The 24,152-nt window shown below is 40.0% G+C and overlaps 1 protein-coding gene across 3 annotated transcripts; it reads left to right on the top strand.

Moving 5' to 3' along the window:
* The first annotated feature begins 338 nt into the window (after positions 1-338).
* SAAL1 (serum amyloid A like 1) lies at positions 339-23,077 on the top strand. 3 transcript variants are annotated; one of them, XM_079788321.1, is made up of 12 exons: positions 339-509; positions 2,233-2,346; positions 5,363-5,446; positions 10,420-10,499; positions 12,371-12,430; positions 12,564-12,679; positions 13,610-13,790; positions 16,090-16,172; positions 16,261-16,453; positions 17,269-17,443; positions 19,795-19,887; positions 20,540-23,077. In XM_079788321.1, exons 1-12 carry the CDS (start codon positions 375-377, stop codon positions 20,630-20,632), a joined length of 1,407 nt encoding a protein of 468 aa, XP_079644447.1. In that variant the 5' UTR covers positions 339-374; the 3' UTR covers positions 20,633-23,077. The 3 variants fall into 3 exon arrangements, with proteins under 3 accessions (XP_079644447.1, XP_079644445.1, XP_079644446.1); XM_079788319.1 differs by having other exon boundaries at positions 16,261-16,449; positions 17,247-17,443; XM_079788320.1 differs by having other exon boundaries at positions 16,261-16,449; positions 17,250-17,443.
* Positions 23,078-24,152: the final 1,075 nt, after the last annotated feature.

The following is a 24,152-nucleotide window of genomic DNA, read 5'->3' on the forward strand; positions in this document are numbered from 1 at the left end:
GGCGTAGGAATGGCTTCTAGACCGCCTACTGTGGTGCAGAGGTCATATGGCAAAATGAACATGCCCTGTACAGTCCAGCACAGCATGTGTGGGAGCTGAAATACACGGTCCAGTGAGGGTGACCAATAACAATTATGACTATAACCATGCCTGATAGAGTGCGGGGCGGGGGGGGGGGGGCGGGGGGGGGGGAGATGGAGTCATCTGGGCTCCTATCCCAGACGGGAATATTGGGCGGGCACTCAGCCCAGCAGGGCTCTGGGCAGCAGGGGGCGCTGTGGCGAGAGCAGCGCCGGGCCCTCTGGCGCCAGACGGCCTCTCGCCTCCTCCGGCGGCTTCCGGCGCGGCCCCAGCAGACCCGTGGCGGCCAAATCATGGACCGTAACCCCTCGCCGCCGCCGCCGCCCAGGGACGAGGACGAGGAGGAGGTGGCCGCCGGGGGAGACTGCATAGGGAGCACGGTGTACAGCAAGCACTGGCTCTTCGGCGTCCTCAGCGGGCTCATCCAGGTGTGGAAACGCGCGCCTCGCGTGGGCCCTCCTCCGTCCCCCACATCCGGCCCCGCGTCCGGCCGCCCCTCCCACCGGGGCCCGCGGTCCCCACGGCGACCCCTCCCCTGGCGCGCGCGGCCCCGCGCCCCGCGTCCTGGCGGCTCCCCCGGGCCCCTCGGCACTGAAGGAGGCGTAGTGACAGGAATGCCGGAGCGCTTGCGGTGAACATATTTTACTCTCGCAAGTTTTCCAAAAATAGGTGGTCATGCAAATAAATGCATCGCTCGGGGTTTGGCTCCCCCTTTCCACGGTCGTTTCCGAGGTCTAGGTGCTAATAACCCATTTCCTGGGCTTTGGTTGGAGTAGAGTCAGTGTTGGTTTTGGAGTCAGAGCTCTGACGTCAAAAGCGCGGCTTCATCACCTACTTGCCGTGTGACTCTGGGCAAAGCTGCTGAGCGCTCAGAGCCTCGATTTCCTTCCCAGTTTCTCCACAGTAGGATGGTAGTGTCTGTGTTGTTGAATATAGGGCCATTGTGTAGGTTAAAGACGATAATGGCCATCGGGTGCTTACCCTGGCGTTTAGCTAATAGGAGGTTGTGAACTTTTCCTTCCCTACATTTCCCCGAGTGTTACGTCTAATCTCTGCCCTTTCCAGTCCATCTCTACACAGTTGCCAGAATAATCTTCCTTTTAAAAAACAAACAGCCCGGCCGGTGTTGCTCAGTGGTTGAATGTCGGCCAGGGTTGCGTTCCAGGTCAGGGCCCATGCCCGGGTTTCTGGCTGGATTCCCAGTGTGGGGCGTGCAGGAGGCAGCCCGATCAATGATTCTCTCTCATCATTGATGTTTCTATCTCTCTCTCTCTCCCCCTCTCCCTTCCTCTCTGAAATCAATAAAAATATGTTTAAGAAAATAAAAACTCCTCATACTTCCCTTTGCCCACAGGAGAAGCATGCATATATTTTAGCTCGGAATCCAGGGCTCTTTGCAACCTTTCCAAGTCTCATCTGCTCAGGACACTAAACTGCTCACCATTCCCCAAACATGCTAGGCCCTTAACTCTGAACTGTCCTACTTTCCTCCTCCTCATCTTCCTCAGAGATTTAGCTTAAATATCACCTAAGAGAACTTTTTCCTAACTTCTCCCAGGCATGGGTCATTGGTCCCTCATTTCTGCCCTCAGAAGTTTTTTTAATTAAAAAAATATTTTATTGATTTCAGAGAGAGGCGGGGAGCGAGAAAGAGAGATAGGAACATCAATGATAAGTGAGAATCACCCATCGGCTGCCTCCTGCACATCCCAGGAGCCCGCAACCCTGGGCATGTGCCCTGAACGGGAATCGAACTGTGACCTCCTGGTTCGTAGATGACACAACCACTGAGCCACACCAGCCAGGCTGCCCTCACAACTCTTTGTCCACAATTCAGTTGAATCACTTCGCCTTTTCTGTTGTGATGATCCGTTTACCCGTCTTTTACCCACTATACCCAAAACTTCTTGAAAGCAAGGGATTAAATCGTACTCATCTTTATATTTCTACCCCAGTGCCTAGCAACAGTATTTACTCTATGAATGTTAAATGAATAGATCTACGTAAGATACTGATTTTTTAAGAGGTTTTTGCAAGAGAAAACACTTTGAGGGTAGTATCTTTGTGACTTCTAAATGATCATGGGAAAATATTATTTGAGGAGTGCTGTGAACAGCCTTCATTCATTTTTTTTCTTTTGTGTTTCTGAAGATGGTTAGCCCTGAAAACACCAAATCCAGCTCAGATGATGAAGAGCAGCAGATGGAGCTTGATGAAGAAATGGAGAATGAGATTTGCAGAGTATGGGATATGTCAATGGATGAGGTACGGGGTAGGAAATGAAAGTGAAAGACCATTGGGTGATTTTTTTCTTAAAGGTTGGTCTTTAAATCTCTGGGGAAAGACTTTAGTGTCTGAAATCACTCCTGTATGTGGTACAGGGAATGAGGTTCCAGGAGCTATAAATGCTACAGGTTTGTCTTTTAGGTTTGTGCCAAATATAGGATACCCCAAAAAATGTATACATACACTTTGAGTAATTATAAAGATAGTGTTTATTAAAATACAGTTTATTTTCAAAATTGAGCTATCAGCTGTTAAAGTGTGTATACATTTTTTTTTGGACACCCTGTATATAGTTTTTATGAAGGCCAGAACTCTTGTAGCCAGGAAGGTTCTGATACTTATATACCTAAAGAGAACACTGACCTCGTATTTGAGAGCAGGGTAGGAGTTAGGAAACCATTGATGTGCCACGATTAAATTAGAAGAAAGGGACAAGAAGGAATTACATGTATATAATTGCAATAATACTTTAACATTTGTATTGTACTCTGTAACTCAAGCACTTTCATGTATATAATTCCATCTGTTGTTCACAATAACCTTGTGATACAGGTAGTACTCTTACTTTACAGGTAGGAGAAAAGATGAAAGAGATCGACTCACATAAGCTCTCATTTTATTACTGGGTCTTTGCAATAGATTTCTGATTAAAATCCTGTTTTAGTCTCTTTCCCTTCCCTTCTGTCTTTCACTTCCCTTCACTTCCACATTGCCACCCAAGTTATCTTTTTCCTAAAACACAATCTAATTAAATTTTTCTGTCTTAAAAATTGTTAACGGCTATTCATTGTCTTTAGCCATTTTTTTAAAACAGCTTTATTGAGGTATAATTAACACAAAATATACTTGAGGCATAATTGATGAACAAAAACTGCACAGCCCTAGCTGCTATGGCTCAGTGGTTGAGTGTCGGCCCATGAACCAAGAGGTCACTTGTTTGATTCCCAGTCAGGGTCTAGGTTGTGTGCTCGATGTTTATCCCTCATTGGTGTTTCTATCTATCTATCCCTCTCCCTTTCTGAAATCAATATAAATATATATATTTTTTAAATGGTCATATTTTTTCCCCAAAATGTTTTTTACATTTTAAATTAACACTAGAGGCCCGATGCATGAAGATTCGTGCAAGAATGGGACTTCCTTCCCCTGGCTGCCAGCACCGCCTTCGCTCTGGCCAGAGCCGCCTTTTTGCTTGGCCTGGAGCCGCCTTTCCACCTTCCCACGCTGCCCAGAGCCCCGGAGTGGCTGGGGCAGTGCGCCTGTGTCATTGCCACCATGGTGACCACGCAAGCATCCCGCCCAGCCGTTTGGCTCCTGGGTATGCAAATTAACCCACCATCTTTGTTGGGTTAATTTGCATATTCCTGATTGGCTGGTGGGCATTGTGAAGGTATGGTCAATTTGCATCTTACTCTTTTATTAGTGTAGATAAACAGTATGTGATACTATTACAGTTCTACTTTCTCCTCATCCAACTTGGTATGGTCACTCTTTTTAATTTTAGCCATTCTAATAAGTGTGTGGTGATTCCCATTATAATTGCAACTTGGATTTCCTTAATCTATAATAATAAAAGTGTAATATGCTAATTAGACCGGACCTCCTTCCAGACAACCTTCCAGACGAAGCAGGGGCTGTGAGGGAAGCCCATGTTGGCAGCCAGGGGAAGGAAGGCCTACTCTTGCACGAATTTCGTACATTGGGCCTCTAGTTACTAATAATGTTGAATGTATTTTCATGTGCTTATTTGCAGTCTTATCTTTTTTGGTGCAATGCCTGTTTGAATCTTTTGCCCATTTAAAAATTGCATTGTTTTCTTATTTTTTTCTTAAAAGTGTTATAATTTTAGGTTTTATTTATAAATCTATGATCCATTTTGAGTTAATTTTTGAGTATGATGCAAGGTATGGATGGAAGTTTTTTTTTTTTTTTTTTTTTGCATGTGGGTATCCACTTGTTCTAGCTCATTTGTTTTAAAGACTGTCCTTTTCCCACTGAATTGCCTTTACATCGTTGTTAAAAATTAGTTGTTTGTACATATATATGTGAATCTGTTTTTGGATTCTTTTCTTTTCCATTGATCTATTTGTCTATTTTTACGCCAATCCCACATAATTTTGACGACTAATATAATAAATCTTGAAATCAGGTAGTGTTAATCCTCCATCTTTGTTCTTTGTCAAAGTTGTTTTGGTTGTCATTGGCCCTTTGTATTTCCATATTAATTTTAGAATCTGAGATTGACTTGAATTAATAGATCATTTAGGGGAAGAATTGGTAAGTTACCGATAATGAGTTTCTTAACCATGAACAAGTTATATCTTTACATTTATTTAGGTCTTCTCTAATTTTAGCAAACTGATTTAGTTTTGGGGCCCACATTTCTAACAAAATGGGGTCACATGTTCACTCCAGGTTTCTTTACCTGTGTAGTGTGTCCCATTAGGTGCCGTGGACAGGGCAAACTCTCTAGGAAGGAAGTGTGAAGCTGCTGCAGTTATACTGTGATCAGAATTTTTTTCTGTTGAAGATTTTGAAAGCACAAGTTCTGATTTTGGACATAACCCAGTAGGAGTTTTCACCTGTTTCCCCTATTGTGTTTTTTAGCTCTTAGAAGACAGAAATTAAGAGCATTACTTTTTCTTTATTCCCAGCTTCTAGCATGATACCTGGCAATCAGGAAATGTGTTTGAATGAATGAGAATGCCTGGTGTGTAGGAAGATCATTAATGTTAATATATTCAAGGCAGAAAAAGAGGACAACCCTCTGGAATATCACAAGTACTTTAGATTTGTTTATGGAATTGTTCCATTGCCTTGGGACCAGCTACCACAAAGACTTTCTAACATTACTTTTATCTGTTGACACAGTTCCTAACTTTTTCTTGTGCCTGAAAGTAGGTATATATGGAATTAAAATTTTTTACGGTTGCCTCAGCTATGGGTTTAAAGAGGAACATTCAGCATCCATGTTAATAATCATTTTTATTTTCAGGATGTGGCTTTATTTCTCCAAGAATTTAATGCTCCTGACATATTTATGGGGGTATTGGCCAAATCCAAATGTCCTCGATTAAGAGTAAGTATGTACACTTTTATGGCCTCCTCTTTGGAGCAATAACAGATAATGCTGGACAGTCTTTAATTTTTCTCACTTTAATTTTCTTACTGGCTACAAATCAGTTGCAAATGCTTATTGAACATTACCAGGTACTAGGTAATGTGCTATTTATCAATACTTTCAGGTAAGCATAACTGAAGTTATGCTGCTAATATGTGGCAGGACAGGGAACAGTGCCTGGACCTCCCATTTCTGTTTATTGCTCTTTTTTATTCATAAAATCCTCCATTGCTTAAAAACCTTCATTCTGAACTCAGCCTGTTATTCAAGACTTTCCATAACCTGAATCTAATTCATCTTTCTAGCATAAAATCTACCCTTCAGATTTCCTCCTAATTTAGCAAGGCCTGTCTGCTCATCTCAGCAGCTTACTGTGATCATCACCATCTCGGTGCCTCCCTTTGTATGCCTTCCATCCCCTCTCATATTCACATCTATTATCCAAGATGATACTTTTCTTCCAACATTTCCCAACTAAGTAAGCTCTCAGTGGCCATCGCTGATAATAAACTCCCAAATAATTACCTGTACTGCTCATTTACTCTTTATGTTCTGTGCAATGTATTTTGCTTTAGTGCCATTTAGGTTGCTATGTGTTATGCATATTGTAGGTGGCTAATGTCTATTAAGTGATTATAATTATGAATAACTGCTATTATTAACTGAATATTTGGTTTTACTACTCTGTGCGGCAGGCATTTATCTCTGCTTTATAAATAAAAGAATTAGGTCTCAGCTTAAGAAATTTGTCTAAGGTCTTACAATTAGGAAAGAATAGAGTTGGGGTTTGAGCCTAGCCTGCCATTCAGTATAACCACTGTACTTATTGTATCTCTTTCTTTCTCCCTTTGAAATTATGAAGTGGAGAATTTTATAGCAAGTTTTTACAAATTGAATGTTGAATTAAAATTTTATTTAATACAGTGCTGTACTGGTGGGGTCCCTCAGCCTGGCCTGTGCCCTCTCACAACCTGGGAACCCTCAGGGGATGTTGGACTGCCAGTTTTAGCCCGATCCCCGGGATCAGGCTGAAACCGGGATCAGGCCGAAACTGGCAGTCCAACATCCCCCGAGGGATGTAGTAGCATGTGAAACAGAAGGAGGCTGGGGAGGAGGAGGAGCCTGAGCCTGGGCCGGGTGCCACGCTGCTCCCACTCCTGCTCATCCCGGCCCCAGAGCACCTGCCACTGCTGCTGCTTGGTAGTGCTGCTGCGGAGGCAGGAGAGGCCCACACCGCCGCAGTGCGCTCGCCAGCTGTGAGCCCGGAGTCTGGTGCCCATTGGTCAGCTGAGTGAGCTGAGCAATGCTCCCACTGTGGGAGTGCACTGACCACCAGGGGAGAGCTCCTGCGTTGAGCGTCTGACCCCTGGTGGTCAGTGCGCATTATCATGACCCGTTAAATGGTCGAATGGTCGACTGGTCACTTAGGGTTTTATACGTATAAATAAAGACTTGACAGTTATATGATTTCCTCCTATATTTTTCTAACTAAATACATTGATTCATGATTAGTACTTAAAGAAAATAAACATGTCAGGAATGGCACGTTTCAGGAATTAGTCATATCATTATACATGTCTGTAAGCCACTTGGCCACACGTTAGAATCACCGAGGATGGCGACTCTCAAACTTCAACATAGCCCAGGATCACTGATTACTGGGCACACCCCCAAGTTTCTGATCCAGTAGGTTGGGGTAGGATCAAGGATTTTGAACCAATACCCAAGTGATTCTACTGCTCTGGACCAAGGCCCACATTTTAAGACGCTTTGCCCTAAGTAGCTTTTAAAAATCCTGAGCCTGCCCCTGAACTGTTTTGCTCAGTGTTTAGAGTGTCAGCCTGCAGACCAAAGGGTCACGAGTTTCATTCCCATTCAAGGGCACATACCTGGGTAGCAGGTTCAATCTCCAGCCCCATGCAGGAGACAACCAGCTGATGTGTTTCTCTCACATCCTCTCTCCTTTTTACTCTCTCTAAAAAAAATCAATGGAAAAAATATCCTCTAGTGAGGATTTAAAAAAATAAAATCCTGAGTTGGGCCATACCCAGATCAGTTAAACAGAGTCTCTAAGTGTGAAGCTTCAGGCAGCTTTTAAAGTTCTATCCCAGGTGATTCGTTCCAATGAGCAGCCAAGACTGAGAAACTTGGTCTTTGACTGGAAGTTCAGTTATTCCCTCTTTAGTTTGTAAAGAAATGTATATGTTTCCTTTCTGTTCCAAATCTTTAGCTTTACCAACACTTGATCACCCACATTTTATTGAAATTCTTCACTCCTATGGTTTTGGTGCTACCTACTCTCCTAATGTCTGACCTCTTCAGTCACTTCCCTGTCTCTTTTATTGGCTTTTTTTTTTCTTCCTATATGCTAAGTGTGGACTCCTTCTAAGATGTAGACCCAGCCCTAACCGGTTTGGCTCAGTGGATAGAGCATCGGCCTGCGGACTGAAGGGTCCAAGGTTTGATTCTGGTCAAGGGCATGTACCTTGATTGTGGGCACATCCCCAGTCGGGGGTGTACAGGAGGCAGCTGATCGATGTTTCTAACTCTCTATCCCTCTCCCTTCCTCTCTGTAAAAAAATCAATAAAATATATTTAAAAAATAATAATTTAAGATGTAGACCCAGATCCTTCATTTTTAAAATACTGATTTCTTTAGTGAACTCATCCATTCTTTACACCTTTAAGTTGCAAATCTGTGCTTGTGGGACCAAAGCTATGACCTCCCTTCTGATTTCTGGTGCTATATCTCCAACTTTTTTCAGGCATTCATTCTATACTTGCATGCTGCATTCTCCAATCCAAAATTTCATATATCTTAACACAATGATTATCATACATATCTGATCATAAAAATCACATAGTATACTTGGTAAACAATTGCTTCCCAGACCCTGCTCTAGAGATTTTGATTGAACAGTTCTGAAATGAGACTCGGAAATCTGTATTTTTAACACACTCTGTAATTTTTATGTTCCAGCAAGTTTGGAAACTCTACCCTAGCTGAATTCATTGTGTCTTTGCCTACACTCTCTTTTCCAATTTTCCTGTCAATGGGTACCAATCTCTCCAACTGGAGAAATGAAGCAACTTGAAACCTAGGAGTCATGTTCAACTTCTTTCTCCCCTTGCCTCCTGTCAAATTATTTTGCTTTCACCTTGAATCTTTCTCAGCTTTATCCCTTTCCATGCCTGCCATTACCACCCTCATCTTCTTGCACCTTGATTACTGAGATACAGGATGGTATAGTGTTCAAATGCTCAGGCTCTGGGTCTCTGCTATTTTCTAGTTGGAGACCTTGGGCAAGTTGTTTAAATACTCTGTGCTTTAGTTTCCTCATCCAAAAATGGGGAGAATAATAATACCTACCTGATAAATTATTATATGAAACTAGAGGCCCAGTGCACGGATTTGTGCACCGGTGGGATCCCTCAGCCTGGCCTGCGGGGATCAGTGGACCTCTGGGCCACTGCAGCTCGGCCTTACCCACCAGCTCGTTGGGCTCCAGCCCGCTGTCTGCATCGATCCCGCACAGCATGAAGTAGTGCATGAAGCAGCAGGTGGCTGAGGAGGAGCTCGAGCCAGGGACGGGCACCTTGCCGCTCCTGCTCATCCTGGCCCCACTGCGCCTGCCGCTGCCACTAAGTAGGCTCGCTGCCACTCCACTGTGGTCTCTGCGCACCAGTCCTAGGGCGATACTGGCACGCCCATGACTGCTCAGCCTCCGCTCGTCATTGTAGCCTTGCTCCTCACGCAGTGCTGGAGAAGTGGCTGTGGGCTTGGGCCCAGTCAGTCTGGATGCAAGTCCGATCTGGGTCCCAGTCTGGATGGGGGAGAAGCGCGCAGGGGGAGGGTTCACAGGAGAGGCTTGCGCCGCTGCAGCTGCGCTCGCCAGCCATGAGCCTGGCTCTGGCGCCCGTTGGTCAGCTGAGTGGTCCTCCCACTGTGGGAGCATACTGACCACCAAGGGCAGCTCCTGCATTGAGTGTCTGCCCCCTAGTGGTCAGTGAGCATCATAGCTACCGGCCGGTCATCCGGTCGCTTAGGCTTTTATATATATAGACAATACATAGAAAGTGCTTAGTGTAGTGCCTGGGCATAGTAAGTGCCAAATAACATTAGTTATTATTACTGAGTTTTTTAAAGTTTTTCTCACTGTCAGTATGCATTTTGCTGCCAGAGTCATCTTCCTTAAATATCGTTGCAGTATGTTGTCCCCTCCTTGAAGATTTCATGGCTCCACATAACCCCTAAATTAAATCTAAACTCTTCTTGGCATTCAGGACCCTTAGTCCTGATCCTTTTTACCTGCTGTATTTATCTCATGCTGTTCTCTCACTTTATGCAACAGCCAGACTGCTTTCCTTACTGTCCACTGTATTAGCCATGTACATTATTCCCTTTTTGCCTTTCCTGATACTTTGCCCCTTGTTTAAATGTCTTTCTTATTTGCATATCTAAATCCTACCAATCGCCCAGCCGGTGTGGCCCATGAACCAAGAGGTCACTGGTTCAATTCCTGGTGAGGGCACATTCCCACATTGTGGGCTTTATCCCCAGTAGGAGGCAGCCGATCAATGTTTCTCTTTTATTGATGTTTCTATCTCTCTACCCCTCTCCCTTCCTCTCTCTCTGAAATCAATAAAAATATATTTAAAGAAAAATAAATCCTACCAATCATTTAAGATTCAGTTTATCCATAAGATTTTTTTCTTCCATAACTTCTGCCTGCCTTTCATCTTCTTCTCATGTCTCCCATCCCTTCCCAGATAGTCTGAGCTTGTTAAGATTGGGGTGCGGGCAATATACTTCGATATGCTCCCTCCTGTTCTATTTCCTAAGGTTCAATGAAAGTTTTTCTTCAAGTGTTTATTCTTTTATGTGTCTGTCAACTTAGAACTATTGTGACATGTGAAATTTGATTTGACAGGAAATCTGTGTGGGAATTTTAGGTAATATGGCCTGTTTCCAGGAGATATGTGTGTCCATCAGCAGTGATAAAAATCTTGGGTAAGTTTTACTACATAATAAGTATGTTTAAAAAAATAGATTTGTATTTCCCATCCCTAAGGAACTCCTGATACTTAGGAGAGATGGGAAAATATTATGAAATGTAATACTTCCTTTCTCTTGATGAACACTCTCCAGAAACGTCATTGTGTGTATGTTTTTTAAAATATATTTTTATTGATTTCAGAGAGGAAGGAAGAGGGAGAGAGAGTAAAGAAACATCAATGATAAGAGAGAATCATTGATTGGTTGCCTCCTGCACGCCCCCTACTGGGAATCGAGCCCACAACCTGGGCATGTATCCTGACCAGGAATTGAACCATAAACTCCTGGTTCCTAGGTTGACACTCAATCCCTGAGCCACGCCGGTTGGGCTCATTGTGTTTTGATGGTAGCTAGGAGCTTTCACACTATTTATGGTCATTGAGTCAAGATTTTTATCCATAGGAAAGGGACCTGTATCATCAGCAGGTGGTAAATCAGATAGGATAAGAACCAGTGAATCAGAGCTTAGACATGGGGTACCTGATCAGAGTCCAAAACAGTTTAGGCTCAGGGACCCCAAAGGCTCAGAGAATCTGATAAACTAGACTTGTTGATAGAGTTACCCTGAGAACTCTGACTTCAACAGACCAGAACACACAGGATTGCCTCTGTGATTCAAAGGCTTTTGTACTGTGCTTGGAGGTGGTTGTCTTTTCCAGGCAGGAATGTTTGGGGTAGAGGGTTTTTTAATGGTGGAAACCCTGGTTACTTTAAGAGGTTTGAGAACATACATTTCTAGCCCTGGAAATATATGCTAAATTTTGTGAGTGAATTCATATTCTAGGCAAAGGCTTCATGGTTGTTAATCAGAATCTCAAATAAATTTGTGCCCACAATAGTTTAGAAATCTGGCTTGGGCGGTATTGCCAGTTAGGGCTGTAAGGGTTTATTATGGGATTCGAGTGCTATAACGGAGGTGGTTGATTACCTCTTCTCGATGTGGAGGGACTTCAGATCCTAGCCTTTATTCCTCAGTAATTGATAATCATTCATGGACTAGATGACTCAGGACTGTGCTTGGTCTCTAGTGGTCCCTATAAAAATCTGAGAATGAGGAATGTTAAGTTTTATAAATTCAATAAATGCTTATCTTAAAATTATTCTGCAACAGTTTACATTGATGACAGGGTATGAATTTGTGCAACTACTTTGGAACAGTTGGGCATTATCTAGTCAAGTTGGTAGGTAGGCATATATTGTGACCCAGCAATGCCACTAGCAGATACATGGTAAGAGGAACCGTGTACACATACATCAGGATGCTCATATAAAAAGTATTGTAGGAGCATTGCTTGAAATAACCACAAATTGGAATTAACCCAAGTGTCCATTAGTAATAGGCTAGAAAAATACATTGTGTTATATTCATACCATGGAATGTTCTGCAGCAATGAATCAAAAAACAGTAGCTTCAGGAACAACATGGGTAGATCTTAAACACATGATTAAGTGTCTTATTTGTATATCTAAACTAAAACAAAAATGCATGCAATATAATTTCTTTCATATAAAGTTTAAAACCAACATATAGTAAATAATAAAATATAGAGTAAAGCAAATAAATGACTGCTGGAAAGTCAGGATAGTAGTCATTTCTAATGGGAAAGAATTGTGATTTGGAATGGGCACATGGGCTGTGGAGAGGCAGCACTGTTCTGTTTTCTGCTTTGTATTTACTCATTAAGTGCAGATTTTATCACAGGCTGTTACATTCATATGCTATATTTCACAATTAAAACATTTTATTAAAAAGTTAAATGAAAACTACTTTGATATTTAAAATGAGAGAATTAATGCATATTGGTTTAACTATTTTGTTTTTGTAGCCAGGTATTATTGCAGTGTTTGTATGATTCAGACCCTCCTACTTTGCTGGAAACAAGCAGGTATGTTTTCCTCTTTGTATGGATTTTATGTACTCACCCAGAAGGGAGTCTAGTAGAGTTAACTCTTTATTCTTAAATTTCCTTTACTGTTTTTGAAAGGTAGATATTAAGCTCACATTTATTTGTCCTGTAGATTGTTGCTTACATGCCTTTCCCAGACAGAAGTGGCCAGTGTCTGGGTTGAAAGAATCCAGGAACATCCAGCTATTTATGATAGCATTTGCTTCATCATGTCAAGTTCAACAAATGGTAAGTCACCATGTAATATAGAAAAATATTTAAAAAAAACAAATCTTTTTGTTTTAATCCTCATCTGAGGATTTTTTTCCATGGATTTCTAGAGAGAGTGGAAGGGAGGGAGGAGGGGAAGAGAGAGAAAGAGAGAAACATCGAAGTGAGAGAGACACATCAATTGTTTGCCTCTCACATGTACCCATACTGGGGCGGGGGAACCTGTAACCAAGGTACGAGGTACGTGCCCTTGACTAGGAATCAATCCTGCGACCCTTCAATCCATCAGCTGATTCTCTAATCAGCGAACCAAACCAGCCAGAGCTAGAAAAAATTTTTGATTATTTTTTGTTAGGAAACCAGGTAACTATTTCTGGAGGTCATCTAAAGGCTAAGTGTTAGGTGAGAAAGTATTTCAACTCAAGATATAAAATTTTTTATATAATGTTAGATGGATACTAGATTTATCAGGATAATCACTTTGTAAGATAAATATCAGTCACTATGTTGTACACCTGAAACTAATGATTGTATGTCAACTGTAATTGAAAAAAATTATTTAAAAAAAGATACAAAATTTCTTCTTTTAAAATTTTTATTCATTGATTTTAGAGAGAATGAAAAGGGGTGGGGTGTGAGAGAGAGATAAACATAGACTTGTTGTTCTACTTATTTATGCATTCATTGGTTGATTCTTGTATGTGTCCTGACCAGAGATCAAACCGACCACCTTAGGGTATCTGGATTACACACTCTGACCAACTGAACTACCCAGTCAGGGCATAAAACTTCTTCTTAAAATCCCAAGCAAAGGAGGCTAACTTACTGCTCTTGGAATAAGTAATGCTTTGGCAAAATTGGCGTTGTTCAAATAGTTTTAGGAATTTTGATTAACGTTACTGCTTTTAAAATTTTGTTTCTCATTTCAATATCTTTTTTTCTCTGCAGTTGACTTGCTGGTGAAGGTGGGGGAGGTTGTAGACAAGCTCTTTGATTTGGATGAGAAGCTAATGTTGGAATGGATTAGAAATGGGGCCATTCAGCCTCAGGACCAACCCCAGGAAGATTCTGAAGAGCAACGAGTGTTTAGAATTGTGCCCTGTGTGCTTGAAGCTGCCAAACAAGTACGGTAGGTGAGCTCTTTTGTACAAAATATTCTGGGAAAATCTAGTTGCTAGAAGTATCCTTAGATAATAAGTCATCTTAATTTCTTTCCGACAGGATGAATAGCACATAGCTGATCTTTGTCAGGCTTGATTTACTACTAGTATTTGTGGTGAAAGTATGTTTGGTCTGTGCAAGAATTATTAATGGTTACAAAGTACCTGTTCTAATACTAATTAGCTATAGGCTATTGTTAGCATTACTTATCTTTAGTGTCTTAAAATCTTGTGCAATTTTGTGTAATATAAATCAAATAGATAAGATTTTCTTGTGCTTTATTTTCTATTGGACATTTAACAACTTCTTCAGCTAATGTCAGATATTTGTTTTCTTGCTTCTTGTATATATATGCCAGTCTTGGATAAGTGACTGGCTTTTGGAATCTTCCCAAGAGTGATTACTAGGTCTTGTAGGTTATTGAAACTGTTTATTGTTAGTGACTAGAAAATTAATTTATGAATTGATCTGTTTAGTGGTCAGTTGTGCATTCTTCGTGCTTAATAACCCACATTAAAGCCTATTAATTTTATGACCTTTATACAAATGAGAATTAAATTCATCATTTCCCCCAAATCTTCTTCATTATTCTCAATCTCTGTAAATGGTATAATCATTATCCCATTTGGATAACAGGGAAGAATGTGGAAGCTGTTGCCAATTCTTCCCCATCCCACTCTTTTCCCATGGCCACTCAACCTCCAAGCCTTGTTCCTGACTTTTTCTGGGATCCCATCCGTGCCACCAGCAGGCCACTGTCTCTCACCTGGACAACTGCAACATTCTCTAAACTGAGCTCCCTGCTTTGAGGCTTGCTCCTTGCAAGCCTAGACTGTAGAGCACACTGTAGTGATCATCCCACCTTCGTGCTTCAAACGCTTCAGTTGCCTTTCTTAGGAAAAGGTTCAAAATTTTAAAAAGTTTGACTTACAAGTTCTTGTATAGTGCTTCTCCATACTTATTCTTTGTATTCTGGGTTTCAACCATATGAAATTTCCTTTATTTCTTCAACTGAGCCAAGCTCTCTTAACTCCAGGCTTTTGCACACTATGTCTCCACTACCTCAAACATTTCTTTGCCCCTTCAGGTGTCTGTGTCAACACTATTTCTCTTAAGATACCTTTCCTGATTCTCCAAAGTAAATGAAGTTTTTTTGCTATGTGTTCCTCTAATACAGTGGTTCTCAACCTTTCTAATGCCGCGACCCTTTAATACAGTTCCTCATGTTGTGGTGACCCCAACCATAAAACTATTTTCGTTGCTACTTCATAACTGTAATTTTGCTACTGTTAATGAATCGTAATGTAAATATCTGTGTTTTCCGATGGTCTTAGGCTCTACATTAGCGGTTCTCAACCTGTAGAGCCTAAGACCATCAGAAAACACAGATATTTACATTACGATTCATTAACAGTAGCAAAATTACAGTTAGGAAGTAGCAACGAAAATAGTTTAATGGTTGGGGGTCACCACAACATGAGGAACTGTATTAAAGGGTCGCGGCATTAGAAAGGTTGAGAACCACTGCTCTAATACCTTGGACTTCCTCTAGAATTACATTCTTATTGCTTTGCTATTGCCCCTTTATCTTCTTTCCTTTTAGACTGTAAACCTCATGAAGATAGAAACTGTTTTATATATCTCTGTTTTCCCAGCCCCTAACATAATACCTGAAAACAGTAGGTACTTAAATATTTGCTAGATCATCTTTTAATTGTTTACTATCTTTTTACATAATTGTTTGGTTGAAGAACTAGGATTGTGAGTTTCTAGGAATCCAAGCTGTTGAACACAAAAATTATACATAACATGGTTTTAGTATTCTGAGCGAAGGAGCTAGGATAATCCTATGAAGTTTTAAGAACTTCATTATTGTTAATGCTTGGTGTAGTGGACCTTACATTCACTCTATGAAAGTCTGTTATTTACCCCCCTCCTGATTATTCAAGTAAACCAGAATGATAAAGTATCACCTCTCAGGTTTCTGCATTGATGTTTTCATGGGACAAGGTGAAAAATAATGTTTCTTCTTGTCTTGTTCATGTTGATTATATTACAGAATATTTGTTTTTTTTTACTGATTTCCCCATTAGAATGTAGTAAGCTCTGGTGAGTACAGAGATTTTGTCCTGTTCCCTATTTTATCTTTAACACCTTGGAGAGTAACTAGTACAGAGTGATGAGTATTTGCTGAATGAATGGATGAACAATTGCAGTCCTATAGACAGTAAAGTTGTTGATTCAGTGCTTTTGCTTTTTACATTTAGTTCTGAAAATCTGGAAGGACTGGATGTTTACATGCACATCTTACAGCTACTTACTACAGTAGATGATGGAATTCAAGCAATTGGTAAGATGTTATATGGGGAAGCATTATATCTACTCATTTAATTGTTTTCTGTTTTTAAAGTACTACTTTCTTTATCATTTTTATTAAGTACAGTGTCCCGATACTGGAAAAGACACTTGGAATTTACTTTTTGACCTAGTCTGCCATGAATTCTGCCAGTCTGATGATCCACCCATCATACTTCAAGAACAGAAAACAGTGCTGGCCTCTGTTTTTTCAGTATTGTCTGCCATCTATGCTTCACAGGTTGAACAGAAGTATCTAAAGGTAGAAAAAGGCAAGTATCATTTTAGTGCACTAAATTAAATTCTGTCAGATTTTAAAGCCCAGGTTTGTGTTGTTCGTTTGGTTTCTTTCTCCCTTTTTTTAAAAAAATCCTTACTTGAGGATATAGGTTTAAAAAAAATTTTTTTTTATTGATTTCAGAGAGGGAGAGAGAGATAGAAACATCAGTGATGAAAGAGAATTATCGATCGGCTGCCTCCTGCACGCCCCCTACTGGGGATCCAGCCCAAAACATGTGTCCTTACAGGGAATGGAACTGTGATCTCTGGTTCATAGGTCGATGCTTAACCACTGAGCAACACCAGCCGGGCTTGCCCAGCTTTCTAAACTCATCTTGTGCCTTCCTTGCTCATACAGTGTAAGTCACTGGCCTTCTTTTAGTTTTTCAGACCTTCCATGACATTTCCTGTTTGGGGCTTTTGCACTTGTTCCCTCTGCTTGAAATATTTTTCTGGGCTCTTTGCATTGATCTTATCCTTTCGTTCTCAACTGGGTGCCACCTCTTCAGAGAGCCTCTCCTGCCAGCTGCTTTATTATATTCCCCTTTAATTTTCTTCATAGAACTTAACCAACATCTGAAATGAACTGCTTTATTCATTTGCATATTTGAGAGTATAAAAATATAAGTCTCTTGAAGGCTGAGGCTTTGATGATCTTGTGTGGCACTATAACTGTAGTACCTAAAGTACCATCGCTAGCACTAATAGGTATTCAGCATGAATGAATGAGTGATGAGTGAATAACCAAACTTAACTGGCTAATTTCATGCTTCTTGATTTGTTTGTACAGTAGATCTTTCTCTAATAGACAGCCTGATTCGTGTCTTACAAAATGTGGAACATTGTCAGAAGAAACCAGAGAATTCGGCAGAGTCTAACACAGAAGAAACTAAAAAGTCTGATTTAACCCAAGATGATTTCCACTTGGAAATCTTAAAGGATATTTCGTGTGAATTTCTTTCTAATATTTTTCAGGTATTAACAAAGGTAAGAAAGAAGTATTAATGGTTTCTTCAGCAAAAGAAAGTGTGAATTGCTTAATGTTCCCAACTTTATTATTACTGTTATTATTTTTGGCAAAATGGAGAAAGAAAGAACTTGTCACCATAAGCTTATAGTTTTAAACCAGCAGCTGATGTGGTTTGGTATATTTTTATATATGTATATGTTTTTCACATATTTATAACCCACATATACAGTTTTCACTTAACATTACATTATAAGCATTTCTCCTGACTAGATCAGTTCACTGAAAGACTTTTTACTGAGCCAGTTTAATACCTAATTTGCCAAAAAATCTATTTATAAAATTGATTATAAACTTTTTTTAAGGAATAGTTTTCCTAAGTATGTTCAGGTTTATTAGCTTATTCTTCCTTTGAGTATATCCTTATTGTCCATATATCCTATATAATAAAAGCATAATATGCAAATCAACTGAACAGCGGAATGACCATCCGGGACCACGCTATGACACCCACTGGCACCAGGCCAACCAAGGCTGGTGCAATGTGATTGGTTGGGGGCCCAGCCATCGCCCCATGATCACCCTGCAGAGGGAGGCCCAGGCCACAGGCTGGTGGGGTGATCAATTGGGGGGCTCCACAATTGCCCCAAAGAGGGAGGCTCAGGCCACCGACCGGTGGACTGCAGCAGGTGGGCAGGGCATCCCTCTGCGAGGGAAGCCCAGGTCCCGGGTGCCGGTGGCCAGAGCGAAGCCCGGATTCCAGGTGCCGGAGGGAAGCCGGTGCCAGCAGCCAGGGGAAGGAAGGCCTACTCTTGCACGAATTTCGTGCATCGGGCCTCTAGTTTTAGGATAAAAATATATGAACATAACTATAGACTGTATATTCATATTCATTGAAATTTTTTCAAGAATATTTATCAAGACAAGTTTCTGTTATTCTGGTGATTTGTTTTACCTTAGCCTATGTTTTCAGAAGTTAGCTTACTAGGTTTGACATTATAAATGTGAAGATGACTGAGGCATAATGGCTACATTTTTTGAAAAGGCTTTTGACATGTGAAAATGTTGATTTTACTTGATCCTTATTATTGGGTATAATTTTATGTCAAGTAAAATTCAAGACGTGATTAAATTGTACCTTATTTTGATTGGCATTTTTTATTATTAGTGAGTTTGAATATCTTGACATATATTTGTATATTGGTTGTGTTTCCTGCTTTATAAATTTATTAGTTTTATTTGCATGGAATTCCATGGGTAATACTGTATCTTCTGAATATTCATTGCAAGTATTTTCCCCATTGTTTGCTGTTCCTTTTGTGTTTTTGGAGAGAGGGACATAATGTTTCTTAATTTTTAAGTGGTAGAAATATAGGAGAAAGGTGGGCTGAGACTAAAGCAGGATGTGACATGAAAGTTCTTACATGTCATACTTAATGGAGTTTGGACTTAATCTTGAGGAAACTGGGGAACTACTAAAGATTTTTTTAAAAGCATCAAGTGATAAGATCTGTTTAGAAAGATTACTCCCAAAGCAAGAGAGAGAAGATTATAGACAGTTGAGGCTGGAGACCCGGAGACCAAGCAAAAGGCTTTTGTGACTGTAGTCTTCAAGAATAATCTGGTACATTAGTAATTTTTATTTCTATTATTTTAAAATTTTATCTTTATTGTTGAAAATATTACAGATGTTCTCCTCTGTCCCCCCTTAATTGTCCCCTCTCTACCCTCACGCCCCTACCCTAGGTCTTCACTACACTATTGTCTGTGTCCATGGGTATGCGTATATGCATATAAATTCTTTGGTTAATCTCTTTCCACGCCTACTTTCCCTCTGAGATTCATCAGTCTGTTCTATGCTTCTATAATTGGCATACAGTAAACTACACATACTTGAAGAGTGCAATTTGAAAAACGTTAGCCTATGTATACATCTATGATACCATTACCCAATCAAAATAATAAATATATGTATACTCCAAAAAAAAAAAAAAAAAAAAAAGAAGAATCTGAGAAATGAGAGCCTATCTAAACAATGGAAGTGTGAGTGGAGAGGAGGTGTAGGATAACAGATTATTAATAGAATGAACACTCAAGGGAAGGGGTCAGCAGCAGAGGAGGAGGAAAAGTCCTGGCTGTATTCCAGGTTTTTGGTGTGTGTAGTAGGGTAGGTGGGTATGTGGTGGTAGCCTTCACTAAAATAAGGACTGCAATGGAGCACGTGTTTGGGTTACACAGGGAGGAATGATACTGGGTTCAGTTTGGGACATTTGAAATGCCTGTAGGATCAGTGGAGAATTGTGTAAATGGATTTGTATTTATTCACCAGATACAGCTTTAGAAATTTTCCTTTCTTTTTGTTTTGTTTTAGGAGACTGTGACTAAGGGACTAAAGGAGGGCCAGTTAAGCAAGCAGAAGTGTTCCTGTGCATTTCAAAACCTTCTTCCTTTCTATAGCCCTGTGGTGAGTGTGAGTAAATGTATAGGTGACTGAGTTTCAGAGGATTACTTGATTTTTGAGGCCATTGTCAAAAAAGATAATGCATACAATTCACATGACTTACTGCCTTTGCCAGACAGATGACTGCTGGATAATTCATGGGAGTAGTTCAGGTTTTAAGAGAAAGGAATCAACACTGAATTTACAGTATTCTTTTCTGTTAGAAAGTAGATAGTATATATATTAATCAAAAATAAGGTTCTTAGATAGGTACAGTCAGTAGATTTTTCTGGTTCTCTGAATTACATCACATTTGCTTGCTTTCCTTAGATGCAATTTCAAGATAGGAACTTTTTTTAGGAAAGTGAAATATGAAAATGTGAGAGTGAAGGGACAAGGCAGGAAGGAAGATGGAAATAAATCTTTATTAATGGACCCTAAAGGGGAATCAGTGGGAAGATAAATACTAGTTTAAGAGTAAAACAAAATAGTAAGGTCTAGTCACTTCATTGATGTTTCAAGAAGTATTATTATTGTCACTGGGAGTATATCATCATTTCTTTTCCTCTGGGCTATTTAAAAATCACAGGCAGAGCATTTTTATGGTCAGTAATCAATATCTTAATTCACCTTTTCCTTTACTTATGTTTATTTGATTCTTTTGTTTGACTCACAGGTGGAAGACTTTCTTAAAATCCTTTATGAAGTTGATAAGACCCTTGCTGGTGACCTAGAAGAAAGCTTCCCAAGTTTAAAGGTTCAGACTTAAAAACTGAATTGTAATTCCCTCTGCCCAAGAAGTAAACTTTATTTTTGTTACTGAGTTGAAATTTATGTATAGGAAGTATTAGATAAAGCCTGTATAAGACCATAATTGTCTGGTATTACACTCATGCACTTCTCCCTCCCCCAGCCTTATCTCACTTTTGTTTAGTATTGGAATCTGGAGTTTCATCACCATCAAACACCCTTGCCACCCTTGCCCCCTTTTTTTGGGGTATTGGTTATGTGGTATTTGTTATCTTCAGGTAAAGAAAACAAAAATACAAGCTTGTGATTGAGGTTTTTTTTTTTTTTTTTTTTTTCAAGAATATTTGAAAAGTTGGTGAGGATTTTTTTCTGTAACTCTTAATTTGATTTTTATGTGAGAATTTTATATTTGTGTCCACTACAAGAATATTCTGCACCAATAGAAAACCATACTATAATAGCTTTTATGCATTATGCAATAAGAAGTCCAGAGGTAGGTAGTCCAGACCTGATATGGTGGCTTAGGGACCCTAGCTCCTTTCACGTCCAGGTGTTCTGCCATGTAGACCTGTGTGTTCATATTATTGTCTTGTGGTTAAGGGGACTATACGAGATCTCTGGTCCTTTCATCCATATTCAGGGAGGGAAAAGGAGAAAGGCAAAGGGGCTATCTTTGTTGACGATCAGTTGACTGTGTGTGGGTTTATTTCTTGGCTCTCTGTTCTATTCCATTAGTCTATGTCTGTTTTAAAACAATCCCATTTATAATCTGTATATATAAAAGCCTAAGCGACTGTTATGACTAAACGACCAGAATGACTGGTTGACCAGTCGCTATGATGTGCACTGACCACTAGGAGGCAGACGCTCAATGCAGGAGCTGCCCCCTGGTGGTCAATGTGCTCCCATAGCCAACCTCCTATGCCCCTCCCCCTGGCTGGCTGGCCCCCCAATGGGCCTGGATCACTGGCCAGCCCCCGGATGGGCCTTGATCACCTGTGCAAGAATTTGTGCACTGGGCCTCTAGTAGCTATAATAAAATGAAATGCTTACAAATAAGCTTAACCAAGGAGGTGAAAGACTTAAACACTAAAAACTGCAAAACACTGACAAAGGGAATTAAGGGAGGCACAAATAAATGGAAAGACATCCCAAGATAATGAATTGGAAGAATTAATATTATTAAAATATTCATACTACCCAAAGTAATCTACAGATTCAATACAATCCCCATCAAAATCCCAGTGGCATTTTGAAAATAGAAATAGAAAGAAAACAATCCTAAAATTCATGTGGCACCATAAAAGACTCCAAATAGCCAATGCAATTTGAACAAAAAGAACAAAGCTGAATGCATTACACTTTATGATTTCAAAAAACAGGCGGGGCAAAAATAGATTTACAGTTGAACTATGGAAAATAATATAATAATTTATAAATAATAATACAAGAATAAACTCTGTTTTGAGTACTCATAACTATAAATCTACTTTTGACCCACCTGTATATTACAAAGCATTTTAGGTTTCCTTGAATGAGATCTGAAAAGTCTCAATAATCTGGAAATTCTACAACCACATTTATTTTTCAATATAGATGAATTAAATGAAGATATACCACACATGGTACTTCATTGCAAATATGATTTTTACTTAGAACATTAGAGCTCTTTAGCTACAGTCTTACTGTATGTATACCTCTTGCTGGCTGCCTCTAAATACCTTTCCTTTTGAAATGGTTTTTATTTTTTTTTAAATGTATAAGAATTTATTTGAGCCTGGCCGGAGTGGCTCAGTGGTTGAGCATTGACCTATGAACTGGGAGGTCACAATTCAATTCCTGGTCAGGGCACATACCCAGGTTTCGGGCTCGATCCCCAGTTTGGAGTGTGCAGGAGGCAACCAATCAAGGATTCTCTCTCATCATTGATGTTTCTATCTCTCTCTCCCTCTCCCTTCCTCTCTGAAATCAATAAAAATATATATGGTTTTTTTTGTGTTGTTATTTTTTTAAAGAATTTATTTGAGCCAAACTGATGACATGCTGGGAACCAAGATCACAAGCGCTCTCTCCTAATGAAATGGTTTTAGATTAACTTTTAAACACCAGCTTTCTGTGTTCCACTGCTAAGGCTACAGCATATATTTATGAAAACTTTTCTGCTCACTAGGACACCTCATTAATTATACACTGAGCTTATATCAATATTGGGCTTGTTGCCCTGCAGGCTGTTTAGAAGTGAAGCCTTACCAGACCATCTGTCAATCCCTGTCATTGGAAATGCTTTTCTCTGTTACTGTAATGAAACCACTAAAATCATTTCCTGTTCCCAGTCCTTGTTCAGATCTTCTATCTATTGTCAATAAGAGGATATTAAACTCAGCAAAGTCCACATACCCTTTTCATACTGGTTCACAGTGTAGCACATGGCTTTGTGTTTTAGTGTTGGAAATAGTAAATAATGACGTCAAGCCTATTGTAATAAAAGAAGGCTGCTTATTAAACTCTAGCTGTTTTTCCTTTGACATCATGGGATCTGTTTATAATGACTTTGAGTTTTTCTTACAAATCAGGGTTTGTATGATTACATTAGAAATTGAACCGTTTTTGGGAAACAGTCCTTTCATAGAATTGACGTCAGGACCTTTGGGCATGCAGAGTGCAACAATGGGATTATGGGAAGAAAGGATGAAGAGGCTTTCTGTATTCTCCTGGAGGAGTTTGACTTCCTGAAATATGAGCTTGCTTCCAGGAAAGAGTGAAAGCAAGGTGGGTGGGTGGGTGGGGGATGTATATTTCTCATAGTCCATAATTTCAGAGAATGCAATTTATTATAAGCCACTTAATCAACGTGGGAGCATGTAGTTTTGCTTTGAATGGTGTTTGTTGATCCCATTCCATTTGGCATCTCTGGAAATTCACTCTTTTTGGGACTGTGCTTGGGGAGGCTGGTTGCCTTTATAAATCCATGAGTGTGCTTTCTTCAAAATGCAATTGATGTTGGACTTTTCCTACGTGTACCCAGGAGCAAGCAGTCACCTGGTCAGTCAGCAAGCATTTCTCCTGGAGGAAACCTAAGTCCTTTAACTTCCTGTCATGGAGAAGTCTGTATTCTGTTACGATTTGTAGAAAAATCTGATGATGTGGACCCTGAACAAAGTCCCTAAATTGAATTCTTTAACTTCTTTTCATGTGTGTTTTAGGTTTGGACAAATCAGGCAGCTCTCCTGTTTGTCCTAAATAACTTCTAGAAGTTATTTCAATTTTTATGATTATAGTATTCAGTATTTAAAGCATTTTTTTTTTTTTTTTGGAGGAGTGGGATGACAGGAGTAAAGCAATTTGGAAACTTCTTGCTCTAAATGCACCCGTTTGCTTGTTGCCCACATCAAGTGATCTCTGGTCTTTAAAGATCCACATTTTACCTTTTTAGATGAGCCTTGAGTCATCTGAAAATCTTTGATTTCTCTCTTCCATTCTATTTGGACATATTTCTTTAGAATAAAGTTTTCTACAACAACTCACAAAGCACTCAAGGA

Source organism: Cnephaeus nilssonii (genome assembly GCF_951640355.1).
Source record: "Cnephaeus nilssonii genome assembly, chromosome: 13".
NCBI classification, from domain to species: domain Eukaryota; kingdom Metazoa; phylum Chordata; class Mammalia; order Chiroptera; family Vespertilionidae; genus Cnephaeus; species Cnephaeus nilssonii.